This window comes from Rhinolophus sinicus, chromosome 17 (assembly GCF_057876585.1).
Source record: "Rhinolophus sinicus isolate RSI-liver-muscle chromosome 17, RSI-T2T, whole genome shotgun sequence".
Lineage (NCBI taxonomy): Eukaryota > Metazoa > Chordata > Mammalia > Chiroptera > Rhinolophidae > Rhinolophus > Rhinolophus sinicus.
Window position 1 is genome coordinate 100,124,141 of NC_142517.1, and position 20,526 is coordinate 100,144,666.

The 20,526-nt window shown below is 37.6% G+C and overlaps 1 protein-coding gene across 1 annotated transcript; it reads right to left on the minus strand.

Moving 5' to 3' along the window:
* Window positions 1-679: 679 nt before the first annotated feature.
* Window positions 680-20,234, minus strand: SELENOT (selenoprotein T). The gene is made up of 6 exons (XM_019748911.3): window positions 20,013-20,234; window positions 7,132-7,242; window positions 6,453-6,579; window positions 3,777-3,864; window positions 1,925-2,078; window positions 680-1,411 (listed from the first exon to the last, which is right to left on the minus strand). The coding sequence occupies exons 1-5, from the start codon at window positions 20,147-20,149 to the stop codon at window positions 1,954-1,956; spliced, it is 588 nt and encodes a 195-aa protein (XP_019604470.1). The 5' UTR covers window positions 20,150-20,234; the 3' UTR covers window positions 680-1,411; window positions 1,925-1,953.
* Window positions 20,235-20,526: the final 292 nt, after the last annotated feature.

Sequence of the window (20,526 nt, forward strand, 5' to 3'; positions counted from 1 at the left end):
TATGAACTTGGGTTAACAGTTCTGCAGTCTTAACTGAAAGGATAAGCCAGTTAATCAATTTCCCGCAGACCAACTTCTTGTCAGCTACAGATGACAGTATGTTCCACCCGAGGCTGTCACAATCATGATCCTTACCAGACATGCATTCAACAAATAGTCAGATACAAAGCACAAGGTTGTACTAAGTGTTTTGGTGGACCCAATGTTGAATTATCTCATAACTTTTCCATAAGTCTCTTTACTAACAAATTTAGACCCACCACTTCTACTCCTGGAAGCTGAAGTATGTTATGACGTTGCTAGAGAACAATTTTTCTACATTATGGTCCCATTTCTGCTCAATTACACTTACAGTCCTTTTAGAACTCTGGAAAGATTAAATTCACTGAATAAAAAAATTTTCAATTTTGTTGCTCAAATACAATAAAATTCTGATATATGATGTTAGGCAAATTAAATTATTAGACAAGTGATCTCCATTCACCTAACATTAATGTTGAGAGGTTAAAGTAAACTTGAATGAGGAGAGTTTCAATGATCCTAAAAATGGTAAATGATTGATTATTTGTATGTGAAATCTAAAGTATGTCCCTTATAAAATTATCTGTAAGTTAGAAAAATTTAAGCAGACAACTATTAAATATAATGTTAACAGGTACGCTGGGCAATAAATTCAGAGTTTTTAACTTACATCTGCTTAGTTTTTTATTGAGTATAAAGGCCCAGTTAATCAACTTATTAGATTGGTCAAGGCAAGACACGAACTATAACAGGATTTAAAAAGCAGTTGGTCGTTTAGTAGTTCTCTGGTAATCACACACGCACACACGCACATACACACAAATCGGTAGAGTACTCTGCATACAGGATTTCCCCTCATAATCTTGTATAATGCACTGACAAAAGTGTCACAAGCTACAGTATTCTGAAAACTATACAAATTGAACATGACCAAATTAGAGATGCCTGAAAAACTCTTATAAAGTATTTGAGAACTTCAGCTGTATTCGCAAAAAGATCAATTTTAAACTATAAAAAAAGAAAATTCATATAAAATCACAACAGATTTAACAGACATCTTTGAAAAAATCAAACTGTAACTCATTTTTCTACTTTTTTCAAATGTGACTAAGAAAAAAAAGTACAAGTAGTAATGTCCACATTTTTAAAAAAGCTATTAACTGAGTGGATTTGGGGAAGAAAAAAAAAAAAACTATACAGTATTATTGCACTCCACGAATGTGCAGAATTCCGAAGTGTGCCAGCGCTGAAAAACTGTCTTGCATTGAGGTTTTCCAAGAGGTCCAACGCGCCTGCCAGGAAAGCATCTGGTCTGTACTAACAGCTTGCTGTCTTCAGTACAGGCCTTCATTATGTCAGCCACGCTGCTCTTGCAAAAATCCCTTAATGTCTGAAAGACACACACAACAAAAGAATGTTTGACTTCAAACTTCACTCTTGTAAAATCAACTCCTTGTTCAGAAAAGAACCAAGAACATCTCTGCTAAGCAAAAGTTAACTAACACTTCTTCATGTTCAAACACATTTGTTTATTAATTCTCTATCTTGAGCATGTTAAGAGAATATTCTTGCATACTCTTAGGAACTAGTTATTTGAAGGTTCAGAGAGGATATGTATATAAACATCCTAGTATAATATATCAATTCTGGCGATTAGTTCACAGTCAAAAAAATGATATTACAAACCCAATTATTAAGCCTCGGAGATAAATTCATTAATATAACCTTACTTCATTTTGGCAGGTCCAAACTCTCTTAGAAATTTTAATGAAGAAAACATCCATCTGTTAAATCCTAAGTTGGAAACTCAAGTGATAATATACGTAGTATCTAGTATCTTGCGGATTCATGATGAGAATTAACTGATATCTACACGTAGTTCTTATATTTTTAAACCACTTACAAAAGAGTTTTCAGTGCTGATAGGTGGGGCTATGATCGATGATGTGGGATTGAATCCATATGCACATTGAGCTTCATTTCATTGTCAAGAATTTGAACAAGCTGTTGCATGGATGGAAGGTGACCAGATTCCAGCTTAGACCACACAGGTACATCTATAAAAATAAATGATACCGGCCCCCCTAATTAAGTATGATTCTGTAATAAATATTCATTCCACAAATATTTAACGTCTGTATATACTGTGTTTCCCCGAAAATAAGACCTAGACGGACAATCAGCTCTAATGCGTCTTTTGGAGCAAAAATTAATATAAGACCCAGTATATTATATTTTACGTTATACTATTATATTTTATTACATTATATTATGTTATACCCGGTCTTACATTCCAGTAAAATAAGACCGGGTCTTATATTAATTTTTGCTCCAAAAGACGCATTAGAACTGATTGTCTGGCTAGATCTTATTTTTAGGGAAACAGCGTAGCTGGGAATACAAAAGTGAGCAAAAGAATTAAGCTTCTTGCTCTTACAGACTTTACATTCTAGTACGGTAAATACAAAAAGAACAATACAAATACTACAAAATCACAACTGTGTACTAAGAATTAAAACTAGTAGATGCTATGAGAGGGACATATGAGAGGCTGGAAAGGAGCCTTTAAACTTACTATTACTAAAAGTGAGAGAGCTGAAATATAGAAGCGTGGTACAAGGGAGGCTGGAGAGGGGGGCAGGGACTAGATCGGGGGTCAACAAATTGTAAAGGGCCAGATAGTAAGCATCTGCAGCTCGAAAATATATACAATCTGTCACCACTTCTCAACTCGCAAAGTAGCCGGAAAGCAGAAGAGGCAACACACACAGGAATGGCCGATTCCAATACAACTTTATTTACAGCACAGGCAGCAGGGCATATGGTCCACAAGGCCCTGTGTGCGGATCCCTGGGCTACGTCACACAGGGCCTTGGGCCATGCTAAATGTTCTGGTCTTTTTCTGGAGTACAAAGTAAAGACAGTGAATGAATCTGAGGCAGTGAAGCAACAAGATGAAATGTCATGTAAAAAAAAAATCAGTTTGTAGCAGATGTCAGCAAATTTTCTCTGTAAGAAGCCAGATAGTAAATATTTCAGGCTTTATGGAGCAAGAGGCAAAATCAAGGATATTATATAGATACTTACATAACTTGAGAATAAATTTCCAAAATTTTTTCATTGATGAAACTCAAAACTTTAGGTACAGACACTGGAATTTGAATTTCATATAAATTCCATGTGTCACAATTATATTCTTTTGATTTTTTACCCATAAAAAAAATGTAAAAACTCTTGTTAGCTCATTGTTTGCCGACCTCTGGTTTAGAGAATGTATTAGAGGGTAAGAAGGTAATTGTGGCTTGGACAGGGTGGTGCCAGTGAAGATAAAGAGAAGTCGATTTTTGAGAAATGTAACAGGCGGTCCTGAGAAGACTTATTAATCCATTAGGTATAGCGAATAAGGAAGAAAGGGATGTTATCCTAGGCTTCTGACATGGGCGACTGAGTAGAATGAAAACTGCCATGAAATGAATGAGAAATGCCAGGAAAGGAGCAAACTGAAGTATACAAGAACCGCAGCAAGCAGAGGTGGTCAACAGTTTGGGAACAGGAGTTAAGCACACAGAAGAGGGGTCTAGAGCTCTCGGGAGCTATACATTCAGGGGTCACCATAAAGACATTACTTTAAAGCCATGAGAGCAGATGAAGACCATGTTAAGAGATCATTTAGCATACTATGATAAACAGAAAAGCCTAATGCTCATTAAAAATCACTTAAAATTTATCACAGAATGGAAATATTCAGAACCCACCATTCAAAGTGATCTCAAATGCACCTGTCGACATACACTGGTTTTCAATCATGTTGCTTAAGAAGAAAACCATCATACATGCATAAACCTAAAAGAAAACATAATTAAGTACAACAAGTGAAGTCATTTTGAAATTAAAACATGGTAACTTAAGACAGTAACCTTTAAATAGTCTCATCTTTACTTGGTAACTACTCTTTTTTTAATCTACTTCAGAAGTTTCTATACAAACTATTAGTGCTATTCCATATTCAGATAACATACACAGAAAAAGGAAAATACATTAATTCACAGCTCTATACATGCTGAAGAACTTACATGTGATATTCATAATGTAGAGATGGAATTTCTAGAGATCTCTTAATAGCTTTAATATGTTAAACAAAAGAATGCCAACGTAAGAAAGGTTCATCTTACCATTTTTAAAATATAATTTATGAATTCACAAGAGACAACTGATGCAACAATCAGCAACTCCGTGTATTCAATATAACCTGTCCAGGTTCCAAACGTACCATATGAAGTCAAAAATACTATCTGGTCTTCATCCCAGTTTCTGGCACAGAGCACCTAAAACCCTTGGAAGTTCCTAAGTGATGGGAGCCTAAAATTTTGTGTTTTGATAAATTAATGATATGACTTTTGAACCTGACCTAAGGATAGGAGGCTGGTTGCCAGGAAAACCAATCATGTGATTAAACTTTCAGTTTGGGGAAAGGAAGGTTGAATTAGTTGCCAATGGCCAATGATTTAATCATCCAAGCCCTATGTGATCAAGTCTCCCTAAAAATCCAAAAGGACAGGGACTGGAGAGCTTCCAGGTTGGTAAACATGTAAAGATGAAAGGAGATGGTGCCCCTGGAGAGGGCATGGAAGCTCCGCGTCTCTTCCCACATACCTTGCCCTAAACATCTCTTCCACCTGGCTGTTTGAGTTATATCCTTTTACAATAAACTGGAAATCTGCTATACATTAAAATGTTTCTCTGAGTTTTGTGAATTGCTCTGGAAAATTAAACAAATGGGTTCATGGAGGAGGTTGTGAAAACCTCCAGTCTGAAGCCAGTTGGTCAGAAGCACAATTAACAGCCTGGACTTGCAACTGGAGTCTGAACGGGGAGGAGGGAGCCTTGCAGGACTGAACCCTGGAATCTGGAATCTGACGCTGTCTCTAGGAAGTCGGGCGTCAGAACCCAGCTGAACTCTCAGACGCTCTGCTGATGTCTAATCATTGTTTGTTGGTGGGAACCCTCCTCCTCCCACACACAGGTTTAAATTGAGTCCAGGAACTCAAAAGACAAGAAAAAAAGTAGGTTAGGAAGCACTGGTAATAATAAATTACACTCATTCACCTTTTGAATGCAAATCTATACCCTCCCAAAAGAGACTGGAAGCTCCTTGATGGACAGAAAGATTTTAATTTAAAATCACCTGACTAACAGCAGGATGTAGTGAGGATGTCAATCCACAAGCTGTTTAAGAAAAATAAATCAAAACGCCCACAGCAAACGAGAAAGAGCTTTCCCTGCTCACCTCTCTCTTGAGCAAAGTGGGCACTGATTTCACAGAGGTTACCCTAGCACGTAAGTCTACTTTCACGGGAACAGTACACAAGGAAGTGTCATGTAAGCTAGTTTTCAATTACACGCCTCTCCTATAGTAGATCAACAATCCATATTTCTATAGAAGCAAAATGCACTAAAGGTATTTTGAAATCAATAGAATAAAAGTAAAACATTACCGATATGTGCTTAACTTCCAATTCTTAACCCTATACAAATTAACATTTCTTAATCACAGAGTAGACACACTTCAATCAGAGGTAGCCCCTGAGGAGGTTTATGTGTTAAGAAGCCTGGCCTGTCACTAGACAAACGGGGTGCCCTAAGAAAAGGAAGTACAGCTATGTGGGAGCCCGCCAAAGGCAGTCTCAGCCTGGAAATACAGGACAAGACCAGCGGACTCCAAAAGAGAAGCTTCTTGGAAGGCAATCTCATCCAAGACAGAAATAAAGATTAGTCCCATTTATCACAGCAGAAAGGCAGACCCTCCGGAAAAGATGACTTTAAGTAAAACAGATGAAAAAAACACCTAGAAAGAATGTATGCTGCAGCGGGACCCTACAAAAGAAAAAAGAAATAGCACAATATTCTTATATTTATATTGATTGTTTCAGGTAATTTGCTAAACAGATTCTCCATGAACATAAGAGTCAAGGGACAAATAATAAAAACAGAGTGAGAGAGAGAGTGTGTGTGTGTATTGATAAGAACAGTTCAGTGGAAATCCTGTTTTTAATGTGAATAAACCCATTAACTCCCATATCAGCTGGTATAAAAGAAAGGCCCACATTATGTTTATATCATGTTTTGCTAGGTACGTTTTAAGCCCATATAATCAAAATCAGGTACTAAATTATTTTGTGCCCAGGATCTACTAACGTAACACCTCCCTATCTTCAAATAATAAAAAGGTAAGACTGAATCATTCTTACATAAATATGGAAACTAAGGCTAAGGGAGGCTAAGTGCATTGCCCAGAGATAAAAAGTGGTTTAAGTTGAAAAAAAATACGTAAACAGGTGAATCAGCAACAAGTACTTAAAAAGAAAAAATTATTAAAATATATTCATTGACACCTAAAAACTTACAGCTATGAAAGCTATTAAATTACATACCTTATTTTCTTGGCCCCACTGCCAGATGCTAGGAGCTTGCATGCCAAAGAAAGCAAAAGGATCCTTGCCAACAATTATTAAGCCTATTAATACTAGTTTGAAGACTGACAGGAAAGATGCTATGTGTCTATTAAAAAAAAACAAAAGAAACAAATTCATCAGAAGCCACAATTTCTTGTTTACTTTAGAATTTCATAACTCAAGTGTATGTGTATAGACAATTTCCAGACATCAAATCTAAAAGTTATTAATCATAACTAGTGAAAAAGATAGTAACTAGTTTATTGCAGTTTTAAAACAAAAAAATGTTTTATATATTTTAAATCAATCAAAAATTAACTTATAAGATTATATAGCATTGGCCTTTAAAAAATATTATTTTAACAGTACAAAATTTTATACCATTGACTGACCATAAAAATTTGGGAGTTCCTGGTCTATTTCCACAATAAAAATTACGTAAGAAAACACATTTTCAGAAGGGTTGTTATCTAGAAAAAGATCCTCCTCTTTACTTTCTTACAGAAAAATTCTTCTGAATTTGCTTTTATGAAAGTGTTGTCTGTATATTATTACAACTAGCTAAGAAGTTATAATAATCAACGAAAGTTAACTGACCAATTCACAAAAGTTTACCAAGTCAAATTATTTTCCTTTTAAGTTACTGAAATTTACTCACCTATATATTGGTTGAGGGAGGTAATTCTCTCCTTCAATGCGGATGTCTGGGTACCGCTGGCTAATAACCCGCATGTACTCCTCAAACACCCGCCTATAACCTCAGGAAACACTGTAGAAAAACAAAAGTGCTTCCGGTAAGCGGTTTATAATATGCCTAGACTTATTCTGCAGTTAGACAAAGCCTAAAAATTATTACCAAGATTAAAAGTGTATCTCAAGAATAGTCACAAGTTAATACAATTGATGCTGAATGATGGGTATATAGAGGATTTGTTTTCCCCCTACAAATTTCACATATTTAAGCTACCTCACCCGCAAGTAAATCCTCCCATTAGAATATTAAACTTTATAGATTTGGGTTTTTGTTGGACAGCAGCAAATACCGTATTTTGCTGAGTATAATGTGCTCCCATGTATAATGCACACCCACGTTTTGGGCCCAAACTTTCAGAGAAAAAAATGTTTCATTTCAATTTTTTAAAGCAAATTTTTATTTGTTTACATTTAGGTACTTGCTTTTTATATTATAAAGAAATTCTAGCATTTATTTTTTAACATAGTATGGTACAAGAAATTTTATGTAACAAATAATTACAAAACACAAGAACAGACACAAGGTACAAGAAATTTTATGTACCGTAACAAATTTACGATATTTACACATCACAGAAGGCCAAGAACTCTTCGTCATTACAAGTTTGTCGTAAGTTCAATAAAACCGATTATCATATTCCAGGGTATTATTTTGCATATGGATTTCGTTATTGATTTCTCAAGTTATACTTTAACTCATAAGCATAAATAAAATAATTTAAAACATGTATATAAGTATGGAATTAGTACTACCCATGTATAATGTGCATCCTTATTTTTCCCTCACAAATTTGGGCAAAAAAGTGTGCATTATACAAAGTAGGGTATATGTGAAATCTAAAAAGGCTGAACTCAGACACAGAGAGTACATTGGTGGTGGCCAGGGACTGGGGTAGGGGAAGTGGGATAATGCTGGTCAAAGGATACAAACTTCTAGTTTTAAAATGAATAAATTCTGGGAATCTAATGTACAGCGTGGTGGCTTGTTAACAATACTGTAATGTATACCTGAAAGTTGCTAAAAGAATAGATCTTAAATGTTCTCACCACAGAGAAGGTAATTATATGAGGTGATGGCTATGTAAACTAATCTTACTGTTGTAATCATTTCACAATACACACGTATTATCAAATCACTGCCTTAAATATATACACTTTCTATTTGTCAATCCTACTTCAATAAAACTGGGAGGGAGGAAGGAAGTGGTACTACCATATCAATGGAGCAGCCTATACATTCAGGTAAGATTGCCAAGCACTTAAATACATTAAGTTCTAAGTTAAGGAACACATAAATATAAAGCAGTGAAGGTACCACTTGGTAGAGAAAAGGCAGAATCAGTAATTAAGTTAGAGTGACACTGGAGGTGCCAGCTTTGTGAATTACACTGTCATCAAGGAAAAAAACACCAGCCATCAACTGAAGGGAACAGAATCAAGTTTATATCCAACAGGGTGAAACAGTCCAAATATTTGTAGATCTAATTTAAGAAAACTCACTTTAAAAAAAAGAGAGAGAAATTCACCAGTCTTTCTTTACAATTAATACCTCTGCTACATCTAAAATAAAAATTTCACAAAAGATCACATCCCTAAAAAGTAGGAAATTTTCTCAAAGGGACACAAATCTCTTTAACTAAATACTTAAAAGAATTTATAAATCTCTAGATACTTTATCTTTACATAACATTCATCTTACCCAATATTTTATTAATACTGTTGTTAGATTCATCAAGTATGAACAGTTTGCCACAACTGCTTTTTCTATAAGAAATGTTTAATGATGCTTTTGCTTTGAAGATATAAAAATAATCTAGATTACCTATATACCTACTTACCCTGAAACCAACAAATGTCAACCAGATTTCAATGCCCAAATTTGCACTGGTGTTTACAATGGAGCTGATTATCTAAAATGAAAGTCTCTTTTAATGCAACATTTTGAGAACTAGAGACCTAATTAACTGAGTTGAAACTTTTTTTATAGATGAAGGGAAACATGAAACCCAGAGAGATCAAGTGACTTTTCCATGGTTATATATCCATGTATTATTTAGTAATTCACTCAAATATTTATTGAATGCCTACTATGCATCAAGCATAGGCGGCAGGTAAGCAGTGGTAAGTGACATGACAGATCCGGTCCCTGCCCTTCGTCAGGGCTGAGCCTAGAACACAGACTTTATGATATGAGATCCTAGGCCCCTCCCACTAAACCTCTATAGAACAGTTAGAGCACGCCAGGAAATAAGCTCTCTCTGCCCACAAAGCCACAATCAGTACTCATCTAGTTGGCCTCCTGGTGGCAGAGATCTCTAAGGATCTCCCTCTAGGAGATCTAAGCCTGTGGGCCCCCAGAAGTCCCTTATATGAGCTGTAGGAGTTCCAACCCTTCACCAAGGGAAGTCCAAAAGGTCCAGCTGGAGAGGTGTGTCTCTGTGCAGGCAATACTCTTGGTCAGATTCCTCAGTCACCCATTTTTCTGTACTCAAAAGCCTAACTCTATCCTCCGTTCTTCCAGTCCCAAGCCTTCAGTTTAGTCTCAGATCTTTGCACCAAACTCCAAAAAGAATCAGCCCATAATCTTGAAATCCAAAAAAGACTTTAAAACTGTACCTTCCTTATTTCTGAAAAATGAAAATTTATAAGACACACAACATAGACAAGTTTATTTCTATGTAAGTAAACTTTCCTCTTTATATTTGCCTCCAGACTTGTGAGGAAAACCAAAAAACTTTTTTCCTATAGAATTGTTTTCCCCAAAACATTTTTTCTGTGTTGAAACAGCAATCACACTACTGACAGAAAATAAAACATACCTAGTGTTTATCAAAGTGTGCAACATGTTAAATTAAAGGCATACACGGTAAGGAACCAGTAATCATTCCACCCCTACCACTACACCCAGCTCTTTCAACTGACTCCATTCTTGCTGGGTAAGAATGTAAGTAAAACTATCATTTCCAGTATACTTCCAACAAATAAATATCTGAACATGCTAAAAATGTGTTGCTGCAGCTGCCTGTTCTTTCTGCTCCTAAACCAAAGGTCCTTAAGAAGTAAATTTCAACTCTGAAAAGAAATCTTAAGTCCTAACCACTTTGCAAATCTCTTTCTAGTAATATAGAAATATCTTACTTATAGAGTCAACTTTTGCAACTGCTCAATTTAAAATATTTTCACATAATAGTTTTCTAAAAAAGAACTTGCATATAAATTAGATGACCTGTGTGTAAGAAATAGAAAGGAAATTTAGGAAGTACAGGAAAATCCCTTGTCCATGCTATTTCAAATAGATTCTGTGCTTTTTAAAATCCAACGTGTTTTCAGTTTCCTGATTCACGGTGCCAGCCTCCCCGTTTCCCTTTCCTACACTACATCTGCACCTAACTGTAGTCAAATGCTTACTGACATCAAGCCTGAGCCTGTCACAAACCCCGACCTCTCACATTAAAAATAAAAAGCAAAACCTCAGATATTTACTATCATGAAATAAAGACTTCTAATTTCTAATTTTAGTATCTCTTAAAGTTATCTTCCCCCTTTATTTATAATAAGCACCCGTCTCCAACTGCCCTATCACCCACACTTAGGATTAGATCCTGTTACACAGTGAGAGCCAATCCTCGGCTATAGCTGATGTTCCAGAAATGCAAATCTGTCACAGGAAGGCCCAAGTTCCCTGTCTGAAAATGAAGAGCTGGGATTTTAAAGAGTGACTATCTCCACACAGGTGAACATCTAACACCTGGGCTGTTGGGGGCAGAGAAGAGTGATGATGCTTCAAAAGGATGAAGAAGAAGAAATAAGTCAATCTTCAGAGAGGACAGAAAAATGAGGTACATTTTACTGAGAAAGTACAGATATGAACCAGACGAAGAGTGAATGAAGTCTTCTCATACTTTCCAGTTTTCTATTTCAGCCGGTCTTGAGGCCCTGCTGCATCCCCGCCTTTGGGTTCTAGATTATTCACTTGGTAATTTAAAAACGCATTTCTAAATGTGCTGTTCAAACCAGTTCAAATAAGTTTGTTACTTGCATCCCAAGAATTTCAACTAATATTCCCCCACGCGGGCTGGAAATTCCAGTGGCTCAAGTGGTTGGAGCACCGTTCTCCTAATGCTGAGGTCGCTGGTTCGATTCCCACATGGGCCAGTGAGCTGCGCCCTCTACCGCTAAGATTGTGAACAACAGCTCTCCTTGGAGCTGGGCTGCCGTGAGCAGCTGGAGGTTGGCCATGAGTTAGCGTGAGCTTCCCTGGGCTGCCATGAGCGGCCGGCAGCCGGCGAGAGCTGCCGTGGGCTACTGTGAGCAGCCGACCAAGGACTGGCGACCGGCTGATAGCCGTGGGGAGCGCAAAGCTCTTAATACCAGCATGGACTAGGGAGCTGTGTCCTACACAACTAGACTGAGAAACAACGGCTTGAACCGGAGTGGAGAGGGAGGCAGGAGAAAGGGGGAGGAAAAAAAAATTCCCCCACACTGTACCAAAAAAATCAGAAGATATTTTGTTAAAACTGTGGTTTCTAGCTGTCTACGACACTGATCAGTCCAACAGCTCACTGATCATTGAAAACTGCATTTTTAGATGTAATCTTGATTTCTCCCTGGTCTCTTCAGTAGATGTAGTATTAGACATTTGTCTGTTCCATCACCTGTTCAAAGTGTTTTAAGCAATGAATTCTGAGCAAGGTGCTCTATAAACCACACAAGAAACAATCTATTAAGGGAGTAAGAAACTACTATAATCTGATAAATTCTTTCTATAAAAATTACAAACAGGAGTGCTCGCACACTTTGGATGAAGACAGAATGTGGACCAGAACCTGCTCCTTTTTAAAAGCTGCAAAAACAGCACTAAAGAAGTATCAGCTTGTCAGGTTAAGAACTGTATCACACGAAATCAAGTGGTTTTCCCTCTGGTTGTCTCCCTCTTGGAGCACTAGTTAGTGGCCGCCGAAACACATCCGCAAAATATGCCTACAGTGGCTTCTAAGATACCTGGCTTCCTTATTACATTTATCCCAAAGATCTGACACACCTAAAATTCAAGTCATGATCTGCTTTTATTCTCTTTATTCTTTTTTTTAAATATTTTATTGGGCAAGGGGAATAGGACTTTATTGGGGAACACTGTGTACTTCCAGGACTTTTTTCCAAGTCAAGTTGTTGTCCTTTCAGTCTTAGTTGTGGAGGGCGCAGCTCAGCTCCAGGTCCACTTGCCGTTGTTAGTTGCAGGGGGCGCAGCCCACCATCCCTTCTGGGAGTCGAGGGATTGAACTGGCAACCTTGTGGTTGAGAGCCCACTGGCCCATGTGGAAATCAAACCAGCAGTCTTCGGAGTTAGGAGCACGAAGCTCTAACTACCTGAGCCACCGGGCCGGCCCTATTCTCTTTATTCTTACAGGAATCTTCTAGTTTCCCTAATACCTTTGGCATAACATTTCAGGAAATATTTTGCTGCAGACTATTTCACCAAAATTTATAAATTGCTTATTTTCCTCAGCTTTTTCTGTAGAAGGAATTTTATCTCTTTACTCTGGAAAGCACTTTTTTTATTAACAGATTTATAAGCCAGTCAATAAAGATGACTTGATAAATGTATTCAATAAATCATGACTTATTACATTTTACAGGAATTCTTTGTCTCAAAATATTTCATACAGAACTTCATGCTTTTATTCTTTTCAGTATTTTTAAAAATTGAGGTATAATTCACACACCCTCAGTACATTTTTATAAGGTGTTCGAGAGACTGATAAAAGATAAAACATATTGTGTTCTTTGCTAATTCATTGGCCAAACTTAGAGGGGTCTCCTGGCTGCTTTGTTAATTGTTTTCCTGTCTCATACTTCTACCTGTTGGCTGTAGACTGATTTCACACATTAGAATAAACTCAGTAAAAAAGGCAGGAATCTTAGAAACCACCAACAGCATAAGTAGTGAGGGTGTGTTGGGAAATCGCGCAGCAGGAAGAGGACTGATGGGCAGTAGCATAATGAATTCTGGGAGCTCAGCCCCACCAGTAGAAAGGCATGGAGGCCAGGCCAAGGTCACTGCTGGCAGCGTATGTTCAAAACTGAGGTATTACGTGTATCGCATTCTATGCGTAACAGCTACCACACTGCAGCAGAGGCCAAGCAGGGAAAACCCTGCCAGAAAGGAACAGCCCCTAGAGCTCTCAATCTGTACTCGTTAGGAATTTTAAATAGGTTATCTCAGGGCCACCACAGTGAAATACAACAGGTTGTACTCATTTTTCAATAAATACTGACTGATGATAGGTACTGGTCTAGGCTCTAGAGAGAAAGCAGCGAGCCACAGAGAGAAAAGCCTATGCCTTCCTGGCACTGGCAAAGTGCTAATGAAACGAGGAGCGAACTGGTAACAGTCTAATGGAGAGAATACAGTTCATCAATTGATAGTATCTTAAGCTGTTTCTCTTGTCTTGCTTTAGAGAAACAGGGAGGAGAAACCAAAAAATAAAACACTGGAGGGACTACAGAAAAAATGTCACAAATAGAAAGAGCAGAAACAGCAAACAGAAGATTAACAAACAAAAAATCACAGGTCCTCTGAATAGCACCATTAATAGACAGATTTCACAGATACATCAGTTTTTTTCTCTACAGAAAATACCCTCTGACAGCCCACAGAACATTTACATCAACTGACCATCTATAGTTAGGTCACGAGAAAGCCCCATAAGTAGAAACTGCAAATGTCATATTCTGATTACAGTGCAATAAGCTAGAAAGTTTTAAAAACCTAACCCACTTTAAGATCTTCTAGTATTAACAAATTTAACTATGTCAAAATTTAAAATGTGATGGCCTATGACAATCATTTCACCTCTATGGATTTACTTTATGGAAATAATTGGACAAGTACATAAGATATATGAGGATATTCACGTTAGCAAAATAATTATGTGAAAAATTAGGACCAACCTAAATGTTAAATAAAGATTTACTTGTTAAATAAATTAAAAAATATAGACCTCATGGAATACTATGCCTGCTGATGCAGAATTGTATTTACTGACAAAAGAGATAAGTGATGGAGGGGAAGCAAATTTCAAAAAAAAGCATACAACTATGAACTCATGTTTATAAAATTACGTAATATAGTATGTGTCCTTGTAAAGAATCAGCTTGAAAGAGGTTCTTCAAAATGTTAATGAGTTACAAGATTTTTCACTTTCTTCCGTAGACTTTACTATTTTTACAACAAATATGTATTACTTTCATAGCCAGAAAGCTATTTTCATTTTTTTCAAAGCTGAAAGTCAAAGAGTAAAGTTTCATAGATTTACTGACATTCTCATCACAGCATTAGAGACAATAAAAACAAGTTACAATAATGAGCAATTGACAAATGGTAGTATGTACACTGTGCTGTGTTTTTAACTGATTATCTGACCCCAACTTTCCTCATTTCTGGTCCCCTCCCCTCCTCTACGCTGAGTAAGGCTTCATTTGCATATGCTCTTCCATTAGCTGGTAAATCTCTTTCTCTCTCTCTCTCTATTTCCTGGTGGCGTTCCCCACACCTTTCAAGGTTTCATTTCCTCCTCTGCAAAGCCTTCCAGCTACCCCTGGATAGATGATCTTATTTTCCTCTGGATTTTTCAAGCCCTGTTATGCCCTCCTTTAGAACACTCAGAACAGAGTGTTTTACGTATGTCTGTCCCTCCCAGCAGACAACTGGTTTTCAAATGTTACTGTTTAAAACAAATTCCTATCTTTCTAAAAACTAGACATGGGAAAAAGGACATAAAAAACGAGGACTGAAAGCAGTTCTTGCTAAAACCTATGTGGCAAGGTGTCTTTCTCACAGACTCCAGGCTACACTCAGGGTAAGGCATGTGACAGCATGATTTCCATTTTTGGAAAGCTGGGAAAATGACTATTAGAGGAACCTGAGGGCTCCAACAGTTCTCCTAAGTGACAAAAATAGAAATGAAACACATGCATGCTTTCACTGTTTTTCTTTAAGTTCCTAACAGTACAAAATAGAATCAAATATTAGAGGTTACTGGAATGCAACCAACATCCTAATTTTATAGATGAACAAGCTGAGAGCTAAAGAGATTAAATAATTTCCTGAAAGTCATTCAAAAGGTAAGAGGCAGATGGAATAAGAACGTGGAACTCCACACTGCCAGTCCAGTAAATGTGCAGTTTCCCATTAACTACCCTAATTCAAAATTTATGAGGTTATCTTGGTATTTCTAAATGATATATTCAATTTGATTTCTACCACTTACCTTAATGGCAAACTGTAAGGAAAGAATGTTTCTATTTTCTGTAACAGGAGATAAAACCTTTAAAACCATTCCTCTTTTACATACATCTAAAAGCTTTGAACTAAAGTACTTCGCTCATTATTAAATAGAAACAACTATTATGTGCACAGTATTCAGTTACACACTGCAGTGATTTGTTGTTTAAAATGGTAAAAACCAAAAAAACAAAATGATTCAATTCCATGTAAACATGGAACTTGAACAATCTAACATAGTAGATATAGTAGCCACCTTTTTATCTGTTCCCTATTAACACTCTACTATTACTCTACTATCTGGATCAACTTCTTACTGCTCCTTTAATTCACTGATTCCAAGTACGTTTTTCCCTACTTAGCATCTATTTAAAAAATCAGGATTTATCATATAATCATGAGTGTATCAGTTTAAATGGCAGTAGTTTTTTCCTTCTGAGTGGTATATAAAATAATGGTGTAGTTTACAAACCATCATATCTTAGGTTTAGTGTAACACAGTAACTATTATTTAAGTTTTTAGTTTCAGTTACTGTGGCTATTTTGGGGAAATGAAAATTTCTTTGTAGGATTTCCCCCTGGCTACTATGTTTCAGATTTAAAAATTCAGGATTTCTCTCTTTCTCTTCCACCAAAATTATAAAAAAACAAAATCTGTCTCCTTTGTTTATCATGCAAGTGAATGGCACAGCATTGCTCCTGAACTCAAAAGTCATCTTTGACACTTCTCTTCTTCCCCCAAATATGTAATCCATCACCTAGAACTAAATTTATCTTCTAAAGGTCTCTCAAACTTGCCTTTACTCTCTACCTTCTGCTATCACCTTTCTGGTCCAAGCTCCATCATCTCTTACCTGGGCAACTCCAACAGTCGCCCTAAATGGTTTCCCTACATCTATTCTTTGTCCCATGTAATTAATGTCTTTTTCACAGTGAGTCTAGCTGATTTCTCTTTAACATGACCTGCCAGACCCTCAAGGGTCCATTTCACCTTTTCTTTGGTCAGTAGCTTCGACCTCCTTAAGAAATTACATTCTCTCCCACTTACAAGGCCATTGAACATGTTATTCCCATTGCTGGAAAGCTCTCTCTAAATAAATCTTATCCTTTAAATATCAGTTCAAAGTTCATTTCTTCATGAACTATGACTAAGCCTCTCTCATGCTGTGTAACTTTCCTTCACAGCATGTGACACAGTTGTAACTCTGTTTGTGGTGTCCATGATGAATGACTGCCTTCTGCTCTTACCTGTCCTGTGACATCTATGAGAACACTGAGTTGAATTCCCAACACCAAGTTAAGTGCCTTCACAGAGTAGATGCTCAAATATTTGTCGAATATGCAACTATTTAGTCTACAGTAACTGACATGATCTCTGCAACTCACAATTGCTCAGATTTCTTTAATCCAGCATTTTATTATCTTGACCAGTATCAATATCCAAGTCAGTTTCAGGTCTTTATTATCTTGCCTCTATACCGTGAAAGCAAAGGCCGATCTGATATAAATTTGAATAAAACTGTTCTTATAGTAGTTGCTTCATTTACCTCTTAAAACTCCATTTACAGTTTGTTTGTCCTAAAACTGTAGCAGTGGATTCTTAAATTAACAAAAATTGAAAAATTCTACTATATTCTGCTTATGTTTTGAAATCTTAACTTTTTAATCTACTATTCTTTGTAAATCAATGTTCATATGTCACATGTTCAATTATTAACAGTAAAGAGTTGTAGCCAGTAACCTCTTTAAACAACAAAAACTAACTAAATGCTGTACATCTCATTACATGTCACTAGGTTGGTGCAAAAGTAATTGCAGTTTTTGCAATTATTTTTAACTGTTTAAACCGCAATTACTTTTGCACCAACCTAGTAAGTCACACGTATAGGGAAAATAAAACATGCATACAAACATCATGCCAAACAGTACCTGTCAGAATACATTTACACATAAAAATCACGAGAAAGGAAAATGTGACAAGGGAACTTTTAAGTTCTGATTAGAGAACTTCCTTTTTTTATGTTCAATGTTTAAACATCCAAATAAGAAAGATAATTTTTTCCTGAAAACAAAATCAATGTCATCATACTTACCCAATTCTATTGCTCAATTGACATAATTAACCAAACACTCAGGTACGTAAAGTAATATTGTGCAATTTTTGTAGCAGTCATATCTGTCTTGTTCACATGGTATCGTTAGTCCCTGGCACAAGCAAGTACTGAATGAATGTTTATTGAAAAAATACATGAACATAGAAAAGTTTGTTTTAAGCTATTTTGGATGCTTGATCTTTCTCCCTTCAATTCCACTTGTGTGTCGTGTTGCTATTTTTTTCTATCAGCCAGTACAAAAGTAGTACAATAAACAGATGATATATGGAGCTAAAGTTTAAGAAACAGTACTCATAATAAATGTAAAATAATAAGGGACAAAAGCAATTGAAAGGAAGGTAAAAATAGTTCTTTCCTTTGTATGCAATTAATGAAAAATTTCATCTTACAGTACTCAGATTCCATGTGAAATTAAAAGAATTTTCACATATTTATCTTAAACTGTCTTAGCTTTCTTTCCTTTCTCAAACAAACTTGCAAATGAATGTCCAAGAGATTCTACCAAAACCAGGAACCCAATATTCACCTTACTATGCAGATTAATTTCTAGGGAGAAAAGTAACAAACAGGCTAAATTTACCTGTATTCAGTAACACATTAATAAAGTTATTTCTCATCTACAGATTTAAAAAAGAAAAAATTGTATGTAAGATGCTCAGTGATGGCAAAAGAAAACTCTTATTAGACTTTTGGAACAAGTTTATACTTAAATAAAAAAAAGAAACAAAACCTAAGTATCAAAAGTTCAGTGAAGTACTTAAGACTTTTTAAAAAGTTTAATTGGAAGGAATGAAGCTCTTCCCAACATTTGTTCTACACATTTTGAAAACTTTGTTGCGAATATCCTTAGTGGAATGTATACTAGCTACTGTGACAAGTATCTCAATAAAAGCACCTATAAAAGATCGATATTTTATGAAAAGCACAAGTGAAACCAAGGGAAATAGAAAAACTATATAAAGTGGAAGCTGCAGTTTTTTTTTTTTTTTTTTTTAACTACTTATAGGCAAGAGTATCCCATTTAAACCTTAACAATATTACAATATTTATGGGTTGGTAAAATGACTGCCAGTTTCTAATTTTAAAAAAAATTATGGGAAAAAAATCGGAATGGTCAAGCTGTAACTCCCACTTGCAGTATTATATAAAAGATGATGCATGCCAGGCACACAGTAAACAGCACAGAAGCTTTTTTTTTAATCAAGGAAAATCGCAAGGTTTTTAGTTTTCACTCCGAACATAAAGTCTCACCGTAGTATTTTCTGACTTAAGGGTCACTTACTAATTTTTCTTTTTTTAAAGATTTGCTTCGTCTTTAAAGATTAAGCAAAAAGCTAGTTGGGTAAGTAGGAAATTAAACTTTAGTACCATTATGTTAATACATGAAGTTAAGAAAGCTGATTTTAAATGCATTATGGCCAACAGCAATATTCCAAAGTATCAGGATTCAAGATTTACTAATCTGACCATCCTATCTTGAAAAAAGCCGTCACATCTTTTGCGATACAGGATTCTAATTTCTGCAATTTTACAATTTTGGTGGTTTTTTCTTTATCTAAGACTTTCAAACCTTCCCCAACGCCACTTGCCTTACTACATGTATTACTGCTTTGCTTCTAATACTTAACCAGGTAACAACAAAAAAATCACTTAAAGTACATTATCGAAATCTTCCTCTCTCTCTCTTTCTCTGAATGCACAAGATCTGAAAGGGAGAAAGAGATGCCAAGGCAGGCAACTCCTGGGAAGCGGATGTAGAGGGAAGGAGAGAGAAGATCCACTTGTCCGGGCGCGAACGGTTGTCAGAAGAACAACGTACTCCTTTTTCAAAGACTTTCGAAAATGCAAACTGAGACTCACCCTCCGCAGACCTCTCCACGCCCGCCGGCTGTCAGAAGCCCCATTCCCTCATTCCACAGTCCCCTCCAACCACCCGAATTAATCTTCACCTAACCGGGCAGCGAGACCGCCCGGCACAACCCCGGCCAGGAGGAGAGGAAGCGTGAACTGGGTGCAAACGCTGGGAGCTCCGCCGCCGCCGCTGCGCCGACTCCTGCCCACCTCCGCAGGCAGCCGGGGAGCCATGGCGTGACACGGCCGACCGCTCCTCCGTACTGACGAGTGTCCCCAGGTCCTCGCCTTTCAGTATTTAACCTTCTCGTGCCCTCCTCCCCCATTCCCACCATTCTCAAAAACAAGAAGTGAGCGGTTGTGTTTGGAGGAAAACAAGGCGGCCTGGCAGTGCCGGGAAAGGGCCCCGGGAAAGGCAGGCTGCGGAAGGCTGCTGGCGCCGTTCTTCCGGGCCAAGGAAGGTTCAGCCCGCTAGGCCGTGAAGCCTGGGCCTCGCGTAGCGAGAGGCTCCGAGCGGAGGCGCGGCGCACGACTCACCAAATCTGGAACTTGAGCAGCGGCCCCGTGGCGTACTGCATCTTTAATCTCTTGCTAGGCACGCCACCCAGGTTGGTCGAGGCATCGCTCCGGACCACCGCCGACGCCGCCACCAGGAGCAGCAGCAAAAGCCTCATCTTAACCCACCCAGAGCTTGAGCCGCTCTCACTGACACTGCAGCCCGCCCAAGGCCGAGCCCGAGCCCGAGCTGCTGCCCACCGCGCAGGCGCGATCCGCCAAGGTCGGGGAGGGGGGCAGGGACGCCGCGCGCAGCCCCGCGCCTGCGCATGCTCCGCGAGGGAGCGTGACCCGTTTGCACGGTCCTGACCCACCATCTTGGTTGTGTGCGGGGACTGGGCGGGAGTGAGATAAGCAGAGAAGGGAAGCAGCAGTTGAAGGGATGTCAGAGCAGCCTGTTAATCATAGCTCCGGCACACCTGGGTTCTACGTAGACTTTCATTAATTCAGACATGTATCTGCCTGAGACTTAGGAGCACCTATTGAGCAGCCTTGA